Source organism: Carettochelys insculpta, chromosome 24 (assembly GCF_033958435.1).
Source record: "Carettochelys insculpta isolate YL-2023 chromosome 24, ASM3395843v1, whole genome shotgun sequence".
Classification (NCBI taxonomy): domain Eukaryota; kingdom Metazoa; phylum Chordata; order Testudines; family Carettochelyidae; genus Carettochelys; species Carettochelys insculpta.
In genome coordinates this window covers 18,970,672-18,992,201 of record NC_134160.1, presented here as the reverse complement: position 1 = coordinate 18,992,201, position 21,530 = coordinate 18,970,672, and the positions used below count along the sequence as shown (strand labels likewise).

General features: G+C 53.9%; 1 protein-coding gene across 1 annotated transcript; it reads right to left on the bottom strand.

Annotated features, from left to right (window-relative positions):
- Positions 1-1,824: 1,824 nt before the first annotated feature.
- Positions 1,825-18,376, bottom strand: SMPDL3B (sphingomyelin phosphodiesterase acid like 3B). The gene is made up of 8 exons (XM_074976067.1): positions 18,295-18,376; positions 13,371-13,584; positions 12,344-12,441; positions 9,763-9,906; positions 5,160-5,332; positions 4,819-4,999; positions 3,972-4,105; positions 1,825-2,205 (listed from the first exon to the last, which is right to left on the bottom strand). Exons 1-8 carry the CDS (start codon positions 18,374-18,376, stop codon positions 1,825-1,827), a joined length of 1,407 nt encoding a protein of 468 aa, XP_074832168.1.
- Between the last annotated feature and the right edge of the window lie 3,154 nt (positions 18,377-21,530).

Sequence of the window (21,530 nt, the reverse complement as noted above, 5' to 3'; positions counted from 1 at the left end):
ATTCTCTGCAATCAGTCGCAAGAGGCCGTATCTTCTCATCTGATCTAATGACGGGCCAGATTGGAGAGTTTCATGGGCTCTATGTTGCTGCTTTTATCTTTTGCTGAAGTGCCTCAATAGCGTCTTTGATGCCTCTCACAGTTGCTGCTGGATATCTACACTGTCCCATAGGGTTGAGCTCAGCGCCATCAACCCTGACCTCAGAGGACCTCTTTCTAGATTGAAACTTGCGTTGACAAGTACGTCTCAATGGGCCAGAGCCACCTGGCCCACATTAGTTGCCATTCAGGAATCGGATGTTCTTCAGGAACCTTGATGGTTGTTGCCCTAGGAGAAACCACACAGATTTCACACCATTCACTGCCAGCGTCTTTGCTCAGCTCTTTGTTTGGCAGATTGACTGTTAATTTTACTTTAGACATCACAGTGGTTCCAAGAATTGCTTGTCTCTTTAAGGGGCGGAACCAAAGTATATGTGACATCAGCAGTGGCAGAGCCCAGACGGCTATGGTGAAAGAACAGGGAGAAAGATGCCTAGGGAGCAGAGGCTTGCGAGCTCTGGTATAGCGCTAGGGTTAATGCAAGTGTAAGCTTGGAGCAATACAGGTGAGCGTCTGGTGCGCATATTTGTTTTACTTAGCGTTTGTTAAGATTGGTGTTGGTATCCTGCATATGGCTGCTCCTCAGGTGCTGAGCAGACTCACTTAAGCCGTTCCAACTGGACAGTATTACAGTATTGGGTGCTTTAGCTGGTCTACCTTGCAAATGCTTGTTTTAATTTAGATTTAGTTTAATCATATTAGGAACCATTGGTTCCACAAACGTAAAAACCAACCCTTTGTTTTGGAAAAGGGTTGCCGAGGCATCGACCTTTAAGAGGAAGGCTGGGTTCGTGTCCTCCCAGGCATGACCATAGCTTGTCTGTTCTGGGTAGTTTCCTGCAGGGCATAGGAAGACCCTTGGTAAACCGTGGCAATTTCTCTAGGGTGGGCCCCCTCCGTTCACCTGGCCGGAACAGCTGAATAGATTAATATTTGGGGAGCCTGGAAGTAATCAACAGATGTCCTCGTCCCTTAAAAATCAGCCATTTATTTTGGAACCTAAGGTGAGACACTGGTACTGGAAAATCTTGGCCTAAGAGATGTTCAAGTTCACACACACAACAGCTGACAGATTTCACTGGGCCCTGGGCAAAGTACAGGAGAGGAGCTGCTCCTGGGTCCCAGAAGGGGCAGGACCTAGCCTTCTCCAGCCACCCCTTCAGTGCTATCCAGCATGCACTGCCCAGGACTCCAGCAGCCATTTAAAGGGCCCAGAGCTGCAGCTGCTGCCTCCTTTGCTTCTCTCCCCACCGCCATCCGTGGGCCTAAGGTCACATGGTAAGTGTCAAAATATGGACCAGCACCCAGCTGTCGTGGCTTATGCCACACAGCCTCACCAGCTGCCCCATGACACCAGCCTGCAGTTGCCTTGTCACTAGGACAAAAGGTAGGTTATTAACTCATTAGTGCCTCTGGGCTAGCAGGTGTGGTGGAGTGCCACACCTCAGCAAGTTAAGCTAGAGAACGTGGAGTCCCACTCATGTCATGGTGGGGAGGGCAGTAATTTCCCCATCACCTTTGTGGTTAGAAAGCACCAAGCAAGAAACCAGCTCTTCCACACCAAAGAGTCTTTATTAGACAGGCTCAAAGCTATGTCAGAAAAGCCCTGCAATAAAAATCAGTGCCAGCCTTTGGGGAGGTGGGGTAAATTCCACCCCAGGAGGCACCGGCTGACACTGGCTCTCATGCAGCCATCCCTGTGCAGGACTTCCCCCCGTTGGGGTCACCAAAGGTGCCGCTGGACATAGAGGAGGTTCAGCACCAAGCAGAGGTAGAACAGGGGCTCTGCTGGCAGGGTGGAGTAAGCTGTGAAGCTCCTGGCTTTAATGCAACCATCATATTTCATAAAGTCCACTTCCCGGATAGCACAGACGTGGTCAGTCTGGCAGCGCTCGTCACACTCAGTAAGGTCGTATGTGACCGAGTTAAAGCGATGGTACTGCTGCAGGTAGTGTTTGTCCTTCTCTATCATCTCCAGCACCCTGTGCATGGAGCTTGCTGACCCATCAGGCACCTGGAAGGCATCAGTCAGCCGGTATTCTTGCTCCCATTTGGGGGCCACCAGGTTGGCATGGGTGAGGTTTAAATAATAAGTTACCATGTCCTGCAGCAAAAAAAAAAAAACAAAAAAAAAGGGAAACCAAGGGGGCTGTCAGGGCAAACAAGCACAAAAACACTACAGGGAATGACTCCCTGGTTGGTGCTGTGATGGGTGAATCGCAGCAGCTTCCTGTCACTGGTGCTGGCATGAGGCCCTTTCAATCATGCCCAACCCAGCGGGCAGGAAAGCAGCACCGAGTGAGCAGGCACCTCACTGGCTCTGGCCCAGTCCTCTCGGGCACCTCTGGCTGGCTGGTGGCTCCACTTGGGGGCTTGGCCATCCTTCTGGGGAGATCATCCCCACAGGTAACAGCATGTTAATGGGCTTTCAAACCTGATTATCTTGCAGGGGCTGGCTTCAAAGGAGTTTGACCCCACTGGATTTGTACCGCACTTTGCTTGGGCCTACAGAACGCTTGGCCTGATGGTTTCTGCCACAGAACTATCAGGCTTGTGGAGCTTTGCAGGGGGCTGCAGGCAGGGCTCGAGGCAGAGGAGTCCAACCTTTTCTCATCGGGGAGCACACAGCAATTTTTAAAATGTTCTGGGGGGCTGAACACTAAATAGCCCCAAACCCTTCCCCCATCCCCAGGCTTAACCCCTCTCAGCCGCAAACCCAGGATTAACTTACCTTACACAAGAGCTCTGTGTGCTGCCACCCACCCCACTGTGCCTTCGCGTGCTGCTGTCTCCTCAGCACAGCTGCACAGCTGTCCCCAACCCTCATACTACTTCCCTCCCTTGAAGCGCAGGTGGCTCCCTGCACTGCCACACTGAAATAATGGGACTCAATTTCATTGGTTTAATGGCCACGTCCCTCCTGCCAGCCGTTAAAACAATTCAACTGAGTTTTAGTCTTTCAGTGTGGCAGGGCAGGAGCTGGAGGGGGAGTCAGGCGGCAGTGTCCGGAGCCATAAATGGCTTCGTGACGAGCTACATGCAGCTTGAAGTTGCCCAACTGGCTTTCAAAATGGCGCCACTGCCAGCTCCACAGGCTGGATGAAAAGGCTCCTTGGGCTGAATTCTGGCCTAGAGGCCACATGTTGGACACCCCTGGCTCACGGTTACTGTAAGCAAGGCCCAGCCTGGAGGGCTGCACCTTTGCTAAAGCCTGTGGTTCGCCAGCTGCTCGGTGCTCAGCAGCTACCAGGGGTTAATAGTGTCAAAGAGAAAGCAGAGCTCTTCAGTGTCTTTTGAAGCCCCTACTGCTCTCTCCCAGCAGTCAATCTCTCGGCTCCTTTCCTAGCTTTCCAGCCTCCCAGAGAGTCTCCCAGGGCAGACAGCAGTTGCATTTCTAATGGAACGAACAGAGGTGCTTATAAAAATGACACTCAGCCCCTCTCTGGTCACTGTAAAGAACACAAGCAGGAGCAGAGAGAAATGAGTCGGGCCCAGTTACAATAGGTCTTTTCCTGATCCAGTCCCAGTACAGGTCCTGTTCATAAGGCCCCAACCTGCATTCTGTATGAGAGCAAGAGTTGTGAATGTGAGCGCCATTGAGCTGTGCTGTCGGTCCCCAAACAGAAGTGCTGGAACCCCTGTTGCTTGAACTGTTGCAGAATAGACTGGGAAGAGCAATCCAGCACTGCTGCAGGGCGCCAACCCCAGCAGCTAGCTGAGACCCACATCACCCTGGAACTTACTGCCACAATGAACCCAAACCTCCACCTGCACTGTGATGCAGGAATGTTTTCCCCGCCTCTCTGCCAGGAGGCCTTAGATGAGTCCTTAGAGCGGGGAGCAGACCGTGCAGAGTGGGGCATCTCCCACCTTCACTTGCAGGGTGCCTCGGTCATAGTCAAAGACCCGGATCCCAGGGTTGTTGGCACCATTGTGCACTCCAGGCAAGGTTGTTTTCCAGGGAGTCACACCTGGGGCTATAAACATGGCACCGACTGGGGAACCTGCATGGGAAGGCAAACCAGAGTTTGCATGAGTGGTAGGCTGGTGTGCATCAGGCCTGATCTGGCTACAAGCCCCGGGCTTGCCAGCTAGGCTGTGATGCTGCTGCCTCAACTGTTTGCCTTGAGCATACGTCAGTTGGGTTAGTAGCTTCACACCCATGCCCAATCCCCTCCAGTGCCGGAGCAACAGCTACCGTCTGGGCTGACATCAGGGTGGACTGGGGCCCTCCCTTATTAAAAGCAGGACTCTCTGCAGCATGAGCTAAAGAAACAGGCTCTGCAGCAACTGCAACAGACTCTCATCCTCCAGGGCTCCCATTCAGAGAGAGACATGAGGGCACTGCCCAGTGGGTCGCACAGTCTGGAAACCACTGTGCCTCAGCAGGTGGGGACAGAATGCCTGGAGGACAGGCCCCAGTGTGGGGTGGAACAGTGCACGCTGGGATGTCAAGCAGTAACATAGGCATGTTGCCATGCCACAGGGGCAATGGTTGTCAGCCCTGGAGTCCCTGATTTAGGACTGACAAGATCTGCTAGATGAGACTGGACCAAAGCACCCTCCAGGGGGTTTCAGAAAGAGTGATGCACAACTGGACTTCCCAGCACTTAAACCAATTTCAGTAGCACTTGGGGACTGGTCACTGAGCACCTTGTTCAGTAATAGGCTGTGCTTGTGCAGTGCCCAGAGCTCAGAGCAAGCAGAGGACTGGTACCTCCATCGCTGTAAAACATCCGGAAGCTATCTGTGTGATGGTGCCCAAAGAACTGGGCAGCTATCACTCTGTGGTGCTGCTGCACGATCTCAGTGTAGCGCTTGTTAAAGTGCTCCCGGAACCAGGGTTTGTTCCGCTTCTTCTCAAAGAAGCCAGGTGGAATGTGCCCCACAATGTAGACCTGCAACAGGGACAAGACAGTCTGAGTACCAGCCAAGGGACGCTTCCCAGCAGAGGGGATGCTCTGCCAGTTTTCTAGACTGCGTTGGAGCTCAGCAGCAGGAGGTGCTTCCAAGAGGGACCTTCCAGGGTGGGGGAAGTCAAGAAGGAAACAGTTCTACCATCTCATTTGCTTTTGATGCTTTGGTCAGCACATCATCCAGCCACTGGAACTGCCCTGTGGGGTCCTCCAAGGCTGCTGTCTGATGGTTGCTGTCATAGTACAGATTGGTGTTGAGGACAATCACTTGTCCTTTGGTATTGGGAGTAGGCAGCTTCTCACAGTAGAACGCACCTGTGAAACACAACCAGCAGGAGAAGGAGCTGAAGGTACAACACTTGCTGGCCCCACCACCCCTGGGGCCCTGTTCCCACTGCAGGTTCAGCTCCACCATGATAGCTGTCATGGGGCACAGCCTGAGCAAGGTGCCAGCAGCTGCTGGCACACGGAGCACCATGTGCTGTGGGTCTGGTCTGAGCCGGGTCAGCCAACGGTGGTTACCGCAGCGGTTCCCAACTTTTTCAAGAGGGAGCCCAAATCTGACAATTCAGAAAGACTTTGCAACCCAAGGCGACGCAAACCAGTGGTGTGGGGGGGAAGGTTCTCCTCTGGGAAATGCCCCCCGGCTCCTGACTTAAACCCCTCTCAGCTCCCCTCACCGCCAGGCTTAAACCCCTCTCAGCCCCGACCCCCCCTGGCCAAGGCTTAAACCCCTCTCAGCCCCGACCCCCCCGCCCAAGGCTTAAACCCCTCTCAGCCCCGACCCCCCCGCCCTCCCCAGGCTTAAACCCCTCTCAGCCCTGACCCCCCCCAACCCCAGGCTTAAACCCCTCTCAGCCCCGACCCCCCCGCCCAGCTTAAACACATCCCAGCCCCAAGCCCCCCGCCCTCCCCAGGCTTAAACCCCTCTCAGCCCTGACCCCCCCCAACCCCAGGCTTAAACCCCTCTCAGCCCCGACCCCCCCGCCCAGCTTAAACACATCCCAGCCCCAAGCCCCCCGCCCTCCCCAGGCTTAAACCCCTCTCAGCCCCGACCCCCCCGCCCAGCTTAAACACATCCCAGCCCCAAGCCCCCCGCCCTCCCCAGGCTTAAACCCCTCTCAGCCCCGACCCCCCCGCCCAGCTTAAACACATCCCAGCCCCCAGCCCCCCGCCCTCCCCAGGCTTAAACCCCTCTCAGCCCTGACCCCCCCCAACCCCAGGCTTAAACCCCTCTCAGCCCCGACCCCCCCGCCCAGCTTAAACACATCCCAGCCCCAAGCCCCCCGCCCTCCCCAGGCTTAAACCCCTCTCAGCCCCGACCCCCCCGCCCAGCTTAAACACATCCCAGCCCCAAGCCCCCCGCCCTCCCCAGGCTTAAACCCCTCTCAGCCCCAAACCCCCCGCCCAGCTTAAACACATCCCAGCCCCAAGCCCCCCACCCTCCCCAGACTTAAACCCCTCTCAGCCCTGACCCCCCCCAACCCCAGGCTTAAACCCCTCTCAGCCCCGACCCCCCCGCCCAGCTTAAACACATCCCAGCCCCAAGCCCCCCGCCCTCCCCAGGCTTAAACCCCTCTCAGCCCTGACCCCCCCCAACCCCAGGCTTAAACCCCTCTCAGCCCCGACCCCCCCGCCCAGCTTAAACACATCCCAGCCCCAAGCCCCCTGCCCTCCCCAGGCTTAAACCCCTCTCAGCCCCGACCCCCCCGCCCAGCTTAAACACATCCCAGCCCCAAGCCCCCCGCCCTCCCCAGGCTTAAACCCCTCTCAGCCCCAAACCCCCCGCCCAGCTTAAACACATCCCAGCCCCAAGCCCCCCACCCTCCCCAGACTTAAACCCCTCTCAGCCCTGACCCCCCCCAACCCCAGGCTTAAACCCCTCCCAGCCCCAAGCCTCCCACCCCCAGGCTTAAACCCCTCTCAGCCCCGACCCCCCCGCCCAGCTTAAACACATCCCAGCCCCAAGCCCCCCGCCCTCCCCAGGCTTAAACCCCTCTCAGCCCCGACCCCCCCGCCCAGCTTAAACACATCCCAGCCCCAAGCCCCCCGCCCTCCCCAGGCTTAAACCCCTCTCAGCCCCGACCCCCCCGCCCAGCTTAAACACATCCCAGCCCCAAGCCCCCCACCCTCCCCAGGCTTAAACCCCTCTCAGCCCTGACCCCCCCCAACCCCAGGCTTAAACCCCTCCCAGCCCCAAGCCTCCCACCCCCAGACTTAAACCCCTCTCAGCCCTGACCCCCCAACCCCAGGTTTAAAACCCCCTCCCAGCCCCAAGCCCCCCCACCACCAGTCTTAAACCCCTCTTAGCCCCACCCCCCAGGCTTAAACCCCTCTCAGCCCAACACCCCCTACCCCCAGGCTTAAACCCTTCTCAGCCCCGCCCCCCCCCATGCCCCCCGGCTTAAACCTCTCTCAGTCCCGCCCTCAGGCTTAAACCCCTCTCAGCCCTGACCCCCCCCCCCGCCCCCAGGCTTAAACCTCTCTCAGCCACAAACCTCACACCCACCCCGCTCCCAGGCTTAGACCCTGCTCGGCCCCAACTGCCACCACTGCTAGGCTTAAACGCCTCTCAGGTAGGGTTACCAGATTTCTGGAAAACTGTGTGTGGGACAGGCAGCCCCCCCACCCAAATGGGATCGCCAGCCAGGGCTGCCTGTCCCACATAAGATTTCCAGAAAAACGGTAGGGAGCAGGGTCCCTGGCAGCCCTGGCCGTCAGCACCAGCCATGCGATCCCTGGTCAGGAGTGTTGGGGGAACCCCTGCAACCATGCAGCTGGGAACTGGCTGGGGCACAGAGCTCTTATCCGCAGTGCCAGCAGTGGGCTCCCCCACCCTCCCATCTCCCCATCCCCAGGCTTAAAACCCCCCCCCACCCCCCACCCTACCTCACAGGGGAGTTCCGCGCTACTGCTGTTCACCCCTGCAGCTCCTTTGCTGGGCTGCTGCCGGCATCTCCTCTGCCCAGCTCCCCCCAGCCCTCCTGCTCCCTTCCCCCACCTCCAGCGGGGCAGTTCCCTGCTGTGCTGGCCCTGAAATGGTCCTCAGTTTAGTTGAGTTCCCTTTCAGCACCGCAGGGCAGGGACTGGGATCTGGAGCTGGTGACCCTTATCAAATCTAATTGCAACCCATGTTTGGGGTACAGCAATGAAGGGTCCTGTGGCACCTTATAGACTAACAGAAAAGTTTTGAGCATGAGCTTTCATGAGCACAGTCTGCTACTGTGCGGCCTGGGAGATTGAAGTGCTCTCCTACGGGTTTTTGTATATTGCCATTTCTGATGTCTGATTTGTGTGCGTTTATTCTTTTATGTAGAGACTGTCCAGTTTGTCCGATGTATATAGCAAAGGGGCATTGCTCTACGTAAAAGAATAAACGCACACAAATCAGATATCAGAAATGGCAATATACAAAAACCCGTAGGAGAGCACTTCAATCTCCCAGGCCACACAGTAGCAGACTTAAAAGTAGCTATCCTACAGCAAAGAAATTTCAGGACCAGACTCCAAAGAGAAATTTCTGAGCTACAATTCATCTGCAAATTCAACACCCTCAGCTCTGGCTTAAACAAAGACTGTGAATGGCTGGCTAAATACAGAAGCAGCTTCCCCTCCCTTGGTGTTCACACCTCCAGATCAACTGCTGGTAGTAAGCCTCACCCTGCTGACTGAGCTAACCTTGTTATCCCCACCCTTGCTCTGGCTTATTTATACCTGGCCCTGCAGATTTCTAAGACCAGCATCTGATGAAATGAGTCTGTGCTCACGAAAGCTCATGCTCAAAACTCTTCTGTTAGTCTATAAGGTGCCACAGGACCCTTCGTTGCTGTTACAGATCCAGACTAACACGGCTACCCCTCCGATACTTGACACCATGTTTGGGTTGTGACCCTCAGGTTGGGAGCCCCTGGGTAGAGGATTCTGAGAGCCCTGTCTGCATCCATGCCCAAGAGCTGCTCCCAGCCCTGGAGCTGAAGCGCTGGCCATGCTCTCAAGCTTGGACTTAGGGCACGGCAGTTGCCTTGGGTCCCAGGCACTAGATAACACTCAGTGACCGGGCCCTGCTGTCAGCATGCCCTGCTCACCATCTGGGCCCAGCTGAGCCAGCCACGCAGGCACTCATAGGCATGGTTTTTGAAGAAAGCCCAAAGGTGCCCAGCTCACTGCTCTGCTGCAGGTCTGGGAGTCTGGCAAAGCCCCTTCATGTCTGTGCCAGGAGGAAAAGCTCACACAAAGTACAGCAACGTCAGGGTGGTCCTATGGCCTGGGCTGCACAGGAGGGCAGAGGTGATGATCCCAGTGGTCCCTTCTGGACTTGGCACCTGTGACTTTAGTGTAGCCAGCACTTCTAGTCAGGGCAGCCCAGGACTGAGGGAGGCCCTGAGAAGGGACAGTCTGTGCAAATCAGTCCAGGAGCCACACAAAACCCTGGGCTCTGTCTGATTCCAACAGCTTCTGTAAGAGACCCTCCTGTGCATAGCCCAGGCCCAGTCTCTGCTGTAAGGGACACTCCTGGACAACTGTGAGGAAGCAGGAGAGACTGAGGCACAAGAAACTGTCTTTCCTTTTCCCATATGCAAGTGGAGTCGCAGCTGGTGTGTGGTGCCAGGCTGGCGGCCCACTTCCTCCAGCTGCAGGGGTGCCCCTCACTGCCCATCAGCACAGCATGGCCAGCATGTCAGGGGGTCTCCTCCCTGCAGCAGTGCAGGCCGTGGGTGTCAGCCCTGTGGGTATTACAGCCCTGCCTGCTTTGAAGGTCAGGATGGAGGTGCTGTTGAGCCAGGAGTGCCACAGTTCGGCAGTTGCATTGTAGATCCGGTGGGTCTCTGCTGGGAACTGGTTCTTGGGATGGAAGTCATGGTTGCCCATCACAGGGTAGACTGTAGTGCCTGGAGCAAAAGGAGAGGAAATGGAAAGGCCTGTTCTGGTGCTGAGTCCGAGAGAGCTAAGGGAGAGGACAGAATGTCTCTGGGCCAGGGCAAGAGGATATTGGGCCCCTCAGCGCTCGGTCCCGCCTCGGCAGGACAGCCTGGCTGACTGACATTCCAGGGCCTGGCAAACGGGACCCACCCTCCAGGCGCCACAGAAGAGGGCTTGGCTCCCCTCGCTGGCTGCAGCAGGACCTCGCTTGGCCATGTGTGGCCCAGACCTCCCCCCTCTGCCTCCTCCCCAGCACAGGACATCAGGCTTCTCCCTGCCCACCAAGGCCCCCTCCACCCACACACCCCACCTGCCAGCTGAGGGCTCCAGCTCTGTCCCAGCCCCTAGCAGCACAGCCAGACACCAGCAGTACGGCGGCACAGCCCAGCACCACCTGGGGCAGAGCAGAGTGTGTCCCTCCCCACCCCTGCTCAGCTCCGTCTCTGGGGGCGGGACAGGGCTGAGGCCCAGAGGAGCAAAACCCGCACATGGGGGATGGGGTGGGGTGGGAGCCAGGCTGAGCACTCACCCTCACCCTTTCCCTGCATACACACGCATGCACACGTGCTCGCGCACACTCTCGCTTGCACGCTCTCTCTCTCTCTCTCACTACAGGTCGATACTTCCTGTCAAAATGTTGGTAGCAAGCCCAGAGTGGGTAAGGACCACAGGTGGGCAAGCGGCAGCCCTCATAGGACAGCACAAAACCTGCCTGTAGCTGCAGGCCAAGGGCCAGGCACCCCACGCCGGCACAGCTGCGCAGACTTAAGTGTGGCTCTACTCCATATACCAGGCCACCCTCGCTTCAGCAGACAGTGGCCTAGGGATTTGCTAGTTACAGCAGTTACCACTTGTGGTGCTCTCTGATTCAAACACCACCATGCAGATCCTTGTTGCAGCCAGGCTTATATTTGCAACAGATCTTGTAAACATGTGGCATGCGAGATGCCCATGGAAAGGCTGTGATCCTCTCCGTATGGTTATGCACTCTGCCTGCCTGCATCAGTTTCTCCTTGCATTGGCTCACCACCGGCATTGCCAATGTGCGGTCCTGGAGCAATGCCCACAAGGTCAGCAACCATCTTGAAGGAAATCAAGGGCTCCTCAAGGGATGTTTAACTCACAAGGACCATGAGAGACAGCCACTGAACGGTCTGTCCTGTGGACATACCTCGGAAGTGCAGCAATAGCCTGGAGGTGATGGGGAGGAGCTCATAGGAGTCAGGCTGATGGCGCAAAATACAAGTTTGCCCAGGGCACTGACCCAGCCATTCCCATCTGATACACTGGTCTCTGTCCAGGGCTGGGAACAAACCCACCAAGAGATGGGTAATAGGCCCGTTGAGAGCAGCCTATGGCCAGGGGTGTAGCAAAACTAGGGAGAACCCCTGACCCCAGCCATAAGGGCAACATGTCCCCCTGAAGGGCTGGTTTGAGGGCTCTCCAGAGGGTCTAGGGAGGGATTGTGTTGGCTCCACCCTTGGGAAGAAGCTGTTTAGGGTGAGCACGTGGGGAGCCGCTGAAAGTCAGCACCTAGGAAGCCATTTGCAGTGAGTGACTCGGCAGGAGCACAAAGGGGACAGGCAGGGCTTACAGTGAGCACTCGGGGGAAGGACTGTAGGCCATTGCCCTTTCTGCCCCCCTCCTGCCGTCAGTGGACATGGCCCACGGCCAGGAGCTGTTTGGGGAGGCACTCTGGAGTGGGTGGGACTGCAGGGCAGCCCCTGGGGAGGAGGTATTCATGATGAGTGCCTGTGGAAAACAGAAGCTGTCAGTTTACAGAGCTGTAGCCTGGCCCTGAAACAAAGAGCGCAATCGCAGATGGGAAATGCTGACGGCTCGCCAGCTGTGCCTGCGCCCCCCGCAATACTAGGCAGACAATGCTCGTTCATGAGGCATGAGGCCTTTTGCAGTACGGTTCTCAAGTTGGCAGTAGGGATGAGGGCCCCTCCTAGGAATGACCCACGTTTGGTTTTCCATAGACTGGGGACCTATTTCAATGTCCTTTGCTGGGGCATTGCGGTGTGAGGCCTGCCTCTCTCCACTGCTCGCTAGTGTCGGGATAATTCCTTCTCCCCATTGCTGCGAGGAGGGTTCCACGGATATTTTCCAACATGAATTGCTCAAAGGATGCTGCTTTTCCAAACTCTCCCCCTGCTGTGTCTGTTCCATTCAAGAGGGAAGCTTAACAGAGACTGTAAGGCCCCGCCCCGCAGTGCATTCCTCCCATGCATGGAGATTCTAAACCACAGGACGTGGGGCAAGTACACCCTCATATCCCCTGATGATAGATTCCTTGATCCCTTCTCCAGATGCGCTGAGCTGGTCTTTCCTGCCAGTGGGATGCTAGGTCAGATATTTTCTGCACTGACTCCTGCTTGATTTACCAGCTCAGGGGAATCGTACCTGGAAACACCTGTTTTATCAGCCCAGTCAAATTGGCAATTATTTCCAGCACCACTTCTTCCCTGAGTTTCTCATCGGGGACGTGAGGGGTATCATCTCTGGAAAACAGCACAAACGTGGCATGCAGCTAGCAGTGTGAAAGGGAAGGGTCCATAGGTGGTGTTGTGTAGCTGTGTCAGTCTGCCCCTGGGCAGGCGAGTGAGTGCAGCTTAAGGGCAGTGACCACACATGTGCAGAAGGGACTCCTGGCCTGAGGTGCTTGCGTCCACCCACAATTGTTCCTGAGCTGCTATTAACTTAACAATTCCCTTGTGGGCTGTACAGCCTGGCCACTTGTTCAATTATTTATTGTAATAGGGCTGCCAGTTAGCCCAGCTGGACACCACTTGTGACGCGAGCATCTGGTCCAGGAGAGCCCTACTATGCGTTACCAGTTTTCTGGCTCGGAGATACCTCTAGTCAGGCTCCCCCATTGTAACTGCCTGACCAAAACAACTCCAGCGTTTATGGTTTCACTTCTAAAGCAAACGCTGCTTGTTAAGTGCCCGCTGAAGGCACCAGCCCTTGTCATACAGAACCAGAGCAGCCTGCAAAGGAGCACTCTTGCCTGAGGTAGCACCCGGCAGATGCCAGACAGCCGCGCATGCCTTGCTTCTAGGTAGTTTAAATGCTCTGAATGACACACAAGGGAGAGCCTGGGCAAGGCTGACCATATTTTGCACCTTCCTGTTTAACAAGGACAACAACTTCTGCGTTGTTAGCTTTGTTTCCCCTATACTGTACATGCAGTTCTGGTGACTCAGGAGGCCCCTTCCTGTCCCGTGTTCCTATAATTTGGGAGCCCTTGGTAATGGGATCAGATTCCTGGGTTCCTGAGCAAGGGCTCTCGGACTGCAGGCACACACCTGCAAGAGCTAACTGCAGCACAGCTGCACTGCAAGCAGCTATGTGACATCAAATCCCAAGGTGCACAGGTGAAGAAGGTGCAACCATCCCTCGCTTTCACGGATACGCAGGGACTCCTTACCCAGTCCAAAGGATGAAGTCCGGATCAGGCAGGATCTCCTTCATGGCGTAAATAGAGTTGTTTATGAGACTCCAAGGAGAGTCACACAGGTAATGTCCCCATCTGCCTGCACTGGGCACAGGTTGGGAGCCAGCAGATGGACACACTTGGAGAGGGTCAGTTGTCACTCTGTACGCTGGGTCCAAATGGAGATCTGTGATATGCCAAAAGTGACCTGCCAGAGACAGAACCAACACCACAATGCAGTGCAATCAAACCAGATTTACCTGGACCAGCTGGGAAGCCATGGGGACAGAGAGCTTTACCCGGCTATAGTTCTGCCCCCACTCCACCCCTTAGCCCAAGTCCTCACTTCTTCCCCTCCATCCCTGCCTGCCTCTTTCTGCCCCTCTCCCGAATGTGCCCTGTCCCTGCTCCTCCCCTCCTTGCATAGCACAAAACAACTCTTTAATATATGGAGACATACATCTCCCACAGAGCTGGAAGGCACCTTGAGAGGTCCTTGAGTCCAGTCCCTACCCTCACAGCAGGACCTATCACCATCCCTGACACATTTTTTAAATCTAACCTTCCCCAGACTCTTGAAAGACCCCTCAGGGACTGAGCTCCCAACACTGGATTTCATAGAATCATAGAATATTAGGACTGGAAGGGACCTTGAGAGGTCACTGAGTCCAGCCTCCTGCCCTCATGGCAGGACCAAGTACTGTCTAGACCATCCTTGATAGACATTTATCTAACCTGTTCCCAAATATCTCCAGCGATGGAGATTCCACAATCCCCCCTGGTGATTTATTCCACGGTTTGACCACACTGACAGTTAAGAACTTTTTCCTAATGTCCAACCTAAACCTCCCTTGCTGCAGTTTAAGCCCATTGCCTCTTGTTCTACCCTCATGGGCCAAGAAGAACAAGTTTTCTCCCTCCTCCTTATGACACCCTTTTCGATACTTGAAAACCGCTATCATGTCCCCCCTCAATCTTCTTTTTGCCAAACTGAACAAGCCCAATTCTTTCAGCCTTTCTTCAAAGGTCACATTCTCCAGATCATTCTTGTCTCTCTTTTCTGGACCCTCTCCAATTTCTCCACATCTTTCTCAAAATGCGGTGCCCAGAACTGGACACGATACTCCAGCTGAGGCCTAACCAGTGCACAGTAGAGCGGAAGAATGACTTCTTGTGTCTTACTCACAACACACCTGTTGATGCATCCCAGAATCATGTTTGCTTTTTTTGCAACAGCATCACACTGTTGACTCATATTTAGCTTGTGGTCCGCTGTAACTCTTAGATCTCTTTCTGCCATACTCCTTCCTAGGCAGTCACTTCCCATTCTGTATGTGTGAAACTGATTGTTCCTTCTTGAGTGTAGCACTTTGCATTTGTCTTTATTAAACTTCATCCTGTTTAGCTCAGACCATTTCTCCAATTTGTCCAGATCATTTTGAATGTTGACCCTATCCTCCAAAGCAGTTGTAACCCCTCCCAGGTTGGCATCATCTGCAAACTTAATAAGTGTACTTTCTATGCCAATATCTAAATCTTTGATTAAGATATTGAACAGAACCAGTCCCAAAACAAACCCCTGCAGAACCCCACTTGTTTTACCTTTCCAGCAGGATTGAGAACCATTAAGAACTACTCTCTGAGTATGGTTATCCAGCCAGTTTTGCACCCACCTTACAGCAGCCCCATCTAAGTTGTATTTGCCTAGTTTATTGATACAAATATTGTGTGAGACTGTCTCAAATGCCTTACTAAAATCTAGGTATACCTCATCCACTGCTTCTCCCTTATCCACAAGGCTCATTATCCTATCAAAGGAAGCTATCAGACGAAGCAGACAGGGAAGTTTAAGAGGGAGGCCAATGCTCTAACAACTGAGCTACTCCTCACCAGCAGTGGAAAACGCAAGCTGGGTCACTCTGCCTCCTGCTGTCTGGCGAGTGCAGGGGCAGGCCTGACCCCTGCTGCTGGTGCAACACCCCTGGGGCTGCATTGATTGGGGCTGGGGTGGGAACGGGCATGGGGCAGGGCAGAGCAGAGCAGAGGCTAAGGGGAAGGGGTGAGGTTTTGGCAGGACAAGGCAGAGCAGGAGGCAGCTAAGGTTTTTCCTTCACATGATTTTACCCTTCCTTTCACATGCAGTGCCACTCCTCACCAGCCTGACTTCCTCGCTCAATCCTATGTCCGTTGGACCCTGGTGTTGCTCTGTCCCATTGATTATCAGCGTTCCCTCAAGTTCCTGTGAGGTCTGTTATATCCCTATTCTCTGTTACTGCCAGGCACTCAAGCACACCCCTCCTAGTACTTAACCCTCTCACGTCTGTAGACAAGCATTCACAGTCTTTATCTTTAGCTGGAGTAACTAGTGCAGGGATTCCAGTGGGGGCACTTGGCACATACCCCTGCCCCCCTGCCCCTGTTCCACCCTTGCCCTGCTCAGGCCCTGCCTTTTCCCCACCCCTCACCTGCCTGCCTTCCCTGTGGCAGTGCCACCCTGATTCCACTGGCTCGGTGGCAGTCCCCCTTCGCTGGGCCACACGGCTCTCAGGCTGCACTGCTCCAGGGGAGAGGTGGCACAGCAGTGACTCTTCTTCATTTGACTGTTTCTCTGCAGCTCTCCTGTACTTCAACTCCTACTTTGTCTTTACAAGAGCACCGAGAAGCCATCCAGTAAATCCTCCACTCAGCGATGTCTCTAGCCAAACCATGTGCTTCTCCACACTCATTGAAACTCCCCTTCCCTTCATTTAAAAGCACCTCTGTGAACTTTTTGATTATACACGCCACCAGTCTGATGCTCTTCCGGTGCAGATGGAGCCCCCTTTCTGTATAGGCTCATCCTTTCCCTAAAGGCTCCCCAGTTCCAAAGAAACTGAAACCTCTCCTCTAAACACCAGGACTATTACCTGTTGCCTCTAAATAAGTGGGGGTGAGAAGACACCATGTCATCATTTGGCAAGAGGCTGCTCTCAGCAGCTGCACTGGCTGCATAGGGCAAATTTCTGCCCTGTCCAGGTTTGCTGGTGAGGAGAGCAGATGACTTCCTTTCAGTGAACCTGTGCAGCAGCAAGGTAGGACACTGGCACCTGGCTAGGCACCGTAAGTGTGTGTCTGAGGTCAGTGCACAATGCACGTTGTGGGGAAGGGGCTATGTTTCTCACTGGTGCTGCAGCGCTGAGTGTGCAGCTGCAATGGGTCAGCTATTGCCTTCCCTCCTGCCGCACCTCAGGGCCACATACTTGGACGAAGATACTAGGAGCCTTGTCATCTTTGAAGGTCCAGCTGCAAGGTGCTTTTAATGCAGCTGCAGAATTACTAGCCACAAACAAGCACTCAGTGAGGCTGCAGCAATTCAAAGCAGCCCATAACCACATACAGCTCTATGCTGCACCAGCCCTTTCCTGCTCTTACCCCGGTGGCAGGGTGGGGCCAGGAGAGGAGAGGCTGGAGTGAAAACAGAGTGGAGAGGGAGCTGGCAATCAAAGACAGAGCAGCTGAGGAGGAGGCTGCCCTACGTCACTTAGGGCCAGCTGATCCCACTCAGGGCTACCTGTATAAGCCTTTCTCCACGCAGGGTAAGAGGAGGGCAGTTGAGGTGAGTTTGGGAGGCAGGTGAGGAGAAGTAAGCAGACTGTGAGGCACTGCTCAGTTGGAGGAGCCAAACAAAGGAGGGGACTTGCTGCCTGGTTACCACTAGCTGAAAGAGGTGCTGGGGGAATCGTCTGGGGAAGTGGCTTTGGGTGAGGAGAGTCAGCCCTCACTGGTAGGGGCCATCCAGGGTCCCTGGGCCAGAATGAATTAGTGGGGACCAGGTTCCACCCCCCCTGACTGCCCTATGCCCCAGCAAGGGCAAGGGGGTTCCCCTGATGGGGCTAGCAGATTAAACAGAGGATCAGGGGCCCAGGAATGAGACTGACTCTGCCACACACCCTTCTCCCAAGCTATGACAACACTCGGACTGCATGTTCCTCAGGCCAGAGTCCATGTCTGTTACCTGCTAGAGCCAGCTTTTGGTGCTTAAATCCAACACAGCTAAAGGAACACAGTGAGTTTGCAGTCTAGTTCATGAGCTTGGCTGTTCCAAGGACTGTGTGTGTGTTAATAAAAAAAAATCCCCTTTTCCTGGCTTTGTCAATCTACTTCTCTCATCCATTGCCCAGTGACAAACATACATACACACTCACACCTTCTGCTGTCAGCAGCTACCTCAGCTCCCATTCACCCCATGCTGCCCTCTGCTCTGTCCCTCTGGAGTATCTGCGAGTGCTGTGTTGGTAGACACATAGAGTGCCAGGGCAGAGGGAGCCTTTTCTTAAGTTTGCCCTGTTCTTCCAGTAAAGGGGCAGGGCTGAGCTCTCTGTCATCCTGCTGCCTAGCCCAACACTTTCTGCCCATGACTCAAGGCAGGGTTGGTCTCAACATAATTGTATGTCAGTGAGGAGACAGAAATCTACTGAGAAAATTTGTGTCTCTCTGTCCCTGAGCCTGGGGACATGCAGCCCTGCCCCGGCTGTGCCCGCTACAGCTGCAACTAGAGGCAGGTGTTTTTCACCTGGTCCCAAGCTTCTGCGGTGAGGGAAGCTGGAGTTGCCCTCTCCCGGGGGCAGTTCATACTGAACCCCCACCCCAGAACAATGATTTCAATGAAGAAAAACAAACATTTGAGTTAAGGACCTGAGCAGTAACAGATAAACCTTTTAGCTAACCTCATAAATGCGAGCAGACCAAGCCATGTGCTGACCCAACAGTCTAGGTTTGCTCACGTCTTGCAGCATGTTTCAGGAGACATGAGCAAGCCCCAAATGGTTTAGAAGTCACGTAGTGACTGAGCTGTGCCAAACCCTCCCTCGGAAGGCGGAGCACTTCCCCCAGTTCTAGAAAAATCAGGCTGCCACAGAAAGCTCAAGAAAGTCATTACCTAGGTTGGTGGTGGTGATGGCGGCGGTGTCAGCAGCAATTTGGCAATGCATTAGCAGCAGCAGGAATCTCAGAGAATCCATCAGGACTAGAACAGGGAAGTCTGACAGCTGCTCCTCTCCAACTGATTACTCACTTTGCCGTAAAGCAGAGAGCCAATCCCAGGACTTTGTCACCTCACCTGACTCCCTGGCAATGTGCAAAGTGGAAGCACCTCCAGCTTTCTTGAGAAAGACAGTCTCAGACAGTGGACAGTCCTGGGCAGCCACGCCTGGGTGCTGCGAGTCTGGACAAGGGGACTCTTTGTTCATATTTAACTTGCTCCTTTTCCTCTATTTCCTCCTAGTATGTCTATCTTGCCCCTTGTTGAACATAGTCACCCCAACTGGCTCTAGTGACCCTTCAGGGACAGAGGAGAGGTGGCTTGCACTGTCTGCATACCGCAGTTCCTGGAGGTGAGTGGAATTCAATCCCTGCACAGGGAAGTAAGGCCCCTGGCGCTGACCGCATTGTCCAGGTAGCACAGGAGGTGGCTAAGCCAGCAAAAAGGAGGTACACTGTATGGGGAAATTCTTCTGTTGGGGGTGTGAATATTTAGTTGTCTCCAGTATCTACCAGCAGATTTCAGGTGGCCTGTTGCTCACTTCCTGGCCAGATCCAGGGTGCTTAGCTCTTCGCTTCCCTCACTCATCACTTCTCTTCCCCACTAGCAGTTTGACTGCTAGTCTCAGAATTTGTTCTGCTTCCTTGGTACCTTTCTAAGGGAGGTGCCTGGAATGGAATGCAGAGTTCAGTCGCTCACACAAAGGACATCTCATCTCCTCGCTCCATCACACGACCCTTCTGTGCAGGTGACACCTACAATCACAGGGACCTTGTCACTACCCCATCCCATTGCAAAGTCCTGCCGAGTTCACTGTGCCCTCGCAGCCCAGGGGTGTTGCATCAGGTCCTGCTTCACAGCTTTCCCCCATCCTCTGAGCAGCTACCTGAAATATTTCCCCCCAAGCCGCTTTATCCCAAATGGACAGAAGTAAATCAGCCACCATGGTCTGTACTGGAGGGTCAGTCCTGCTGCCTCAGCTTCATTTCCTGAGAGCAGTGTAGAGAGAATGCCAGTTGCAGGCTACAATGGGGTCGGCAATCAAAATAGCAAGAAGAGCCTTTTTTTTTTTTTGAATTTCGAATGCTGGTTTAATAGGTCAGTAATTCAAGAGTTGCAGTGCATATTGTAATGTTTGGTGGGCGGGTGGGGGCTGCAGATGACACCCTGCTGGATGTAACCTAAGCTAGCAGGTAACACCTCTGTCCCTGAACAAAGGTGGGGGGAGCCCAGCTGATTTTGAATCAGAGGCTGGCTGTTAGCGAGTGGGCGGGGGTGCGTCTGGAAGCTGGAGCAGAAGCAGACAGGCTCTCCAGGCCTGGGATCTGCTCTGGGGGATCTCCTTCTCCCCAGCATGGGTTGGCTGGACCACTTCTGGTTACTATACTGACAAGCCTGTACTGTGCTATATCTCTGACACCTAATAAACCTTCTCTTCCACCTGCTGAGTGACAGTCACTCCTGGCTGCAGACCGGGTGCAGGGCCTGGGGACCCATCAACCCCATGACACATGAATATGAGATGGTTGTTAATAAATAGCATCAAACCATACTTTCTGTAACCCCTATTTTAAGAACAGCCCACACAATGTGATACATGTTTACTGCAGGACATCCACAAACTTTTTATTTATTCTGTTTCCTCACACTTTACATGTGTTTCTACCACTGTCTTCCTTTCACTCCTGAACCCACTTTAATTACACTAGTTTTACTTCACATTTAATTTCAGTTTTCTTTCTTAAAATGCGTGTTCCCCTTCACAGCAAGAATGCTACAGCTTCCTTTCTCTTTTCAAAATCAAGACTTTATTAGCAACATGATCAAAACACAAATCCCGTATCATAGCCCAAAATGGCAGATATTAAAGGGTGAGTTATCCAACTTTTCGATCACGAATCGTTTGCTATTTAGATATGAATTGTTCTTTGTTTGGCTTTTAGACATTCCCTGTTTATCGAAAACAAAGTTTTTGCTTTTTGCTTTGCAATTACACTGTCAGGAGCTACACAGAAGTCCTTAAAGAGCTGCTTGTGGCTCTGAAGCCACAAGTTGCAGAGCCTTGGGCTACACAGTCAGGCTATGGCCCTCCCTGAACTCTGCTTCCAACCAGACACTCTGAACTTCCCATACAGCTCCAATCCCCCCCAGCCCACAGCAGTAACTAGACGTGGGTATGTGTGATTAGCAGTAACTGACTGAACACAGCAGTGGGTCCTGGGGTTATCCTCCCTCCGTGCCCTGACCCAAATGGCTTTTGACAGTGGAAGCAACTGTTCAGGCTGAGGCCCTCCAAAATCCCACTGGGACAGGATGTTGGGAAGTCCACAGGAGCAGACACAGTACAGTAGACCCCCAACTTACATGATTTCAACTTGCATGATTCTTGGAATAATGCAAGTTGAAATCAACAAGGCCTGCTGTACTCCATAGGAGCAGCACTCAACCTGCTGCCTGGTTCCTGTCGCTGTAGCTTGGGGGAAGCTAGGAAACTGACCAGTGCTGCTGCACCTGTCCCCAGGCTCCCCGCCACTCACAGGAGCTGGTAGCCAGGCACAGCCAGGACCACAGGACCCAAAGGCAGCAGGGCCCCTCCCTGACCTGGTCCCAATTGATGCAAAATTTGACTTAGATGCAGTTGCCCAGGAAAGCAAACTACGCGTGAGTCAGGGGTCTACTGTAAGGCACGTCTACACCAGCAGCTTTTCCCATCAAAACTGGGCTTTTTTTGGAAAAACTCCCAGAGTATCTACATGCAAAATGTGAAAACAAAACAGCAGTAAAGTAGCACTTTAAAGACTAACAAAATAGTTTATTAGGTGAGCTTTCGTGGGACAGACCCACTTCTTCAGACCATAGCCAGGGCAGAACAGACTCAATACTTAAGGCACAGAGAACCAAAAATAGCGATCAAGGTTGAGAAATCAGAAAAAAAACCCATCAAGGTGAGCAAATCAGAGAGCAGAAGGGCGGGAGGGCACTCAAGAATTACATTAGGCCAAGTGTACGTTCTCAACAGTCTGTCAACAAAACTCAGCACACCCAGTGGCAGAGCCACCCCTCCCCCTTTGGGGTACAACCCCTCTCCCCACAGCCTCCCCTTGCCAGAACAGCTGTGCACACGCTCTGGGGCT

What these genes read in the sequence shown, in the direction of transcription:
- SMPDL3B (XM_074976067.1), bottom strand. Translation starts at nt 18,376, where the DNA reads ATGGATTCTCTGAGATTCCTGCTGCTGCTAATGCATTGCCAAATTGCT. An exon ending in CATCACCACCACCAACCTAG is followed by an intron (nt 13,585 to 18,294) that starts GTAATGACTTTC and finishes TGTCTCTGGCAG; the next exon opens with GTCACTTTTGGCATATCACA. An exon ending in CATCCTGACCTTCAAAGCAG is followed by an intron (nt 5,333 to 9,762) that starts GCAGGGCTGTAA and finishes TGTGTTTCACAG; the next exon opens with GTGCGTTCTACTGTGAGAAG.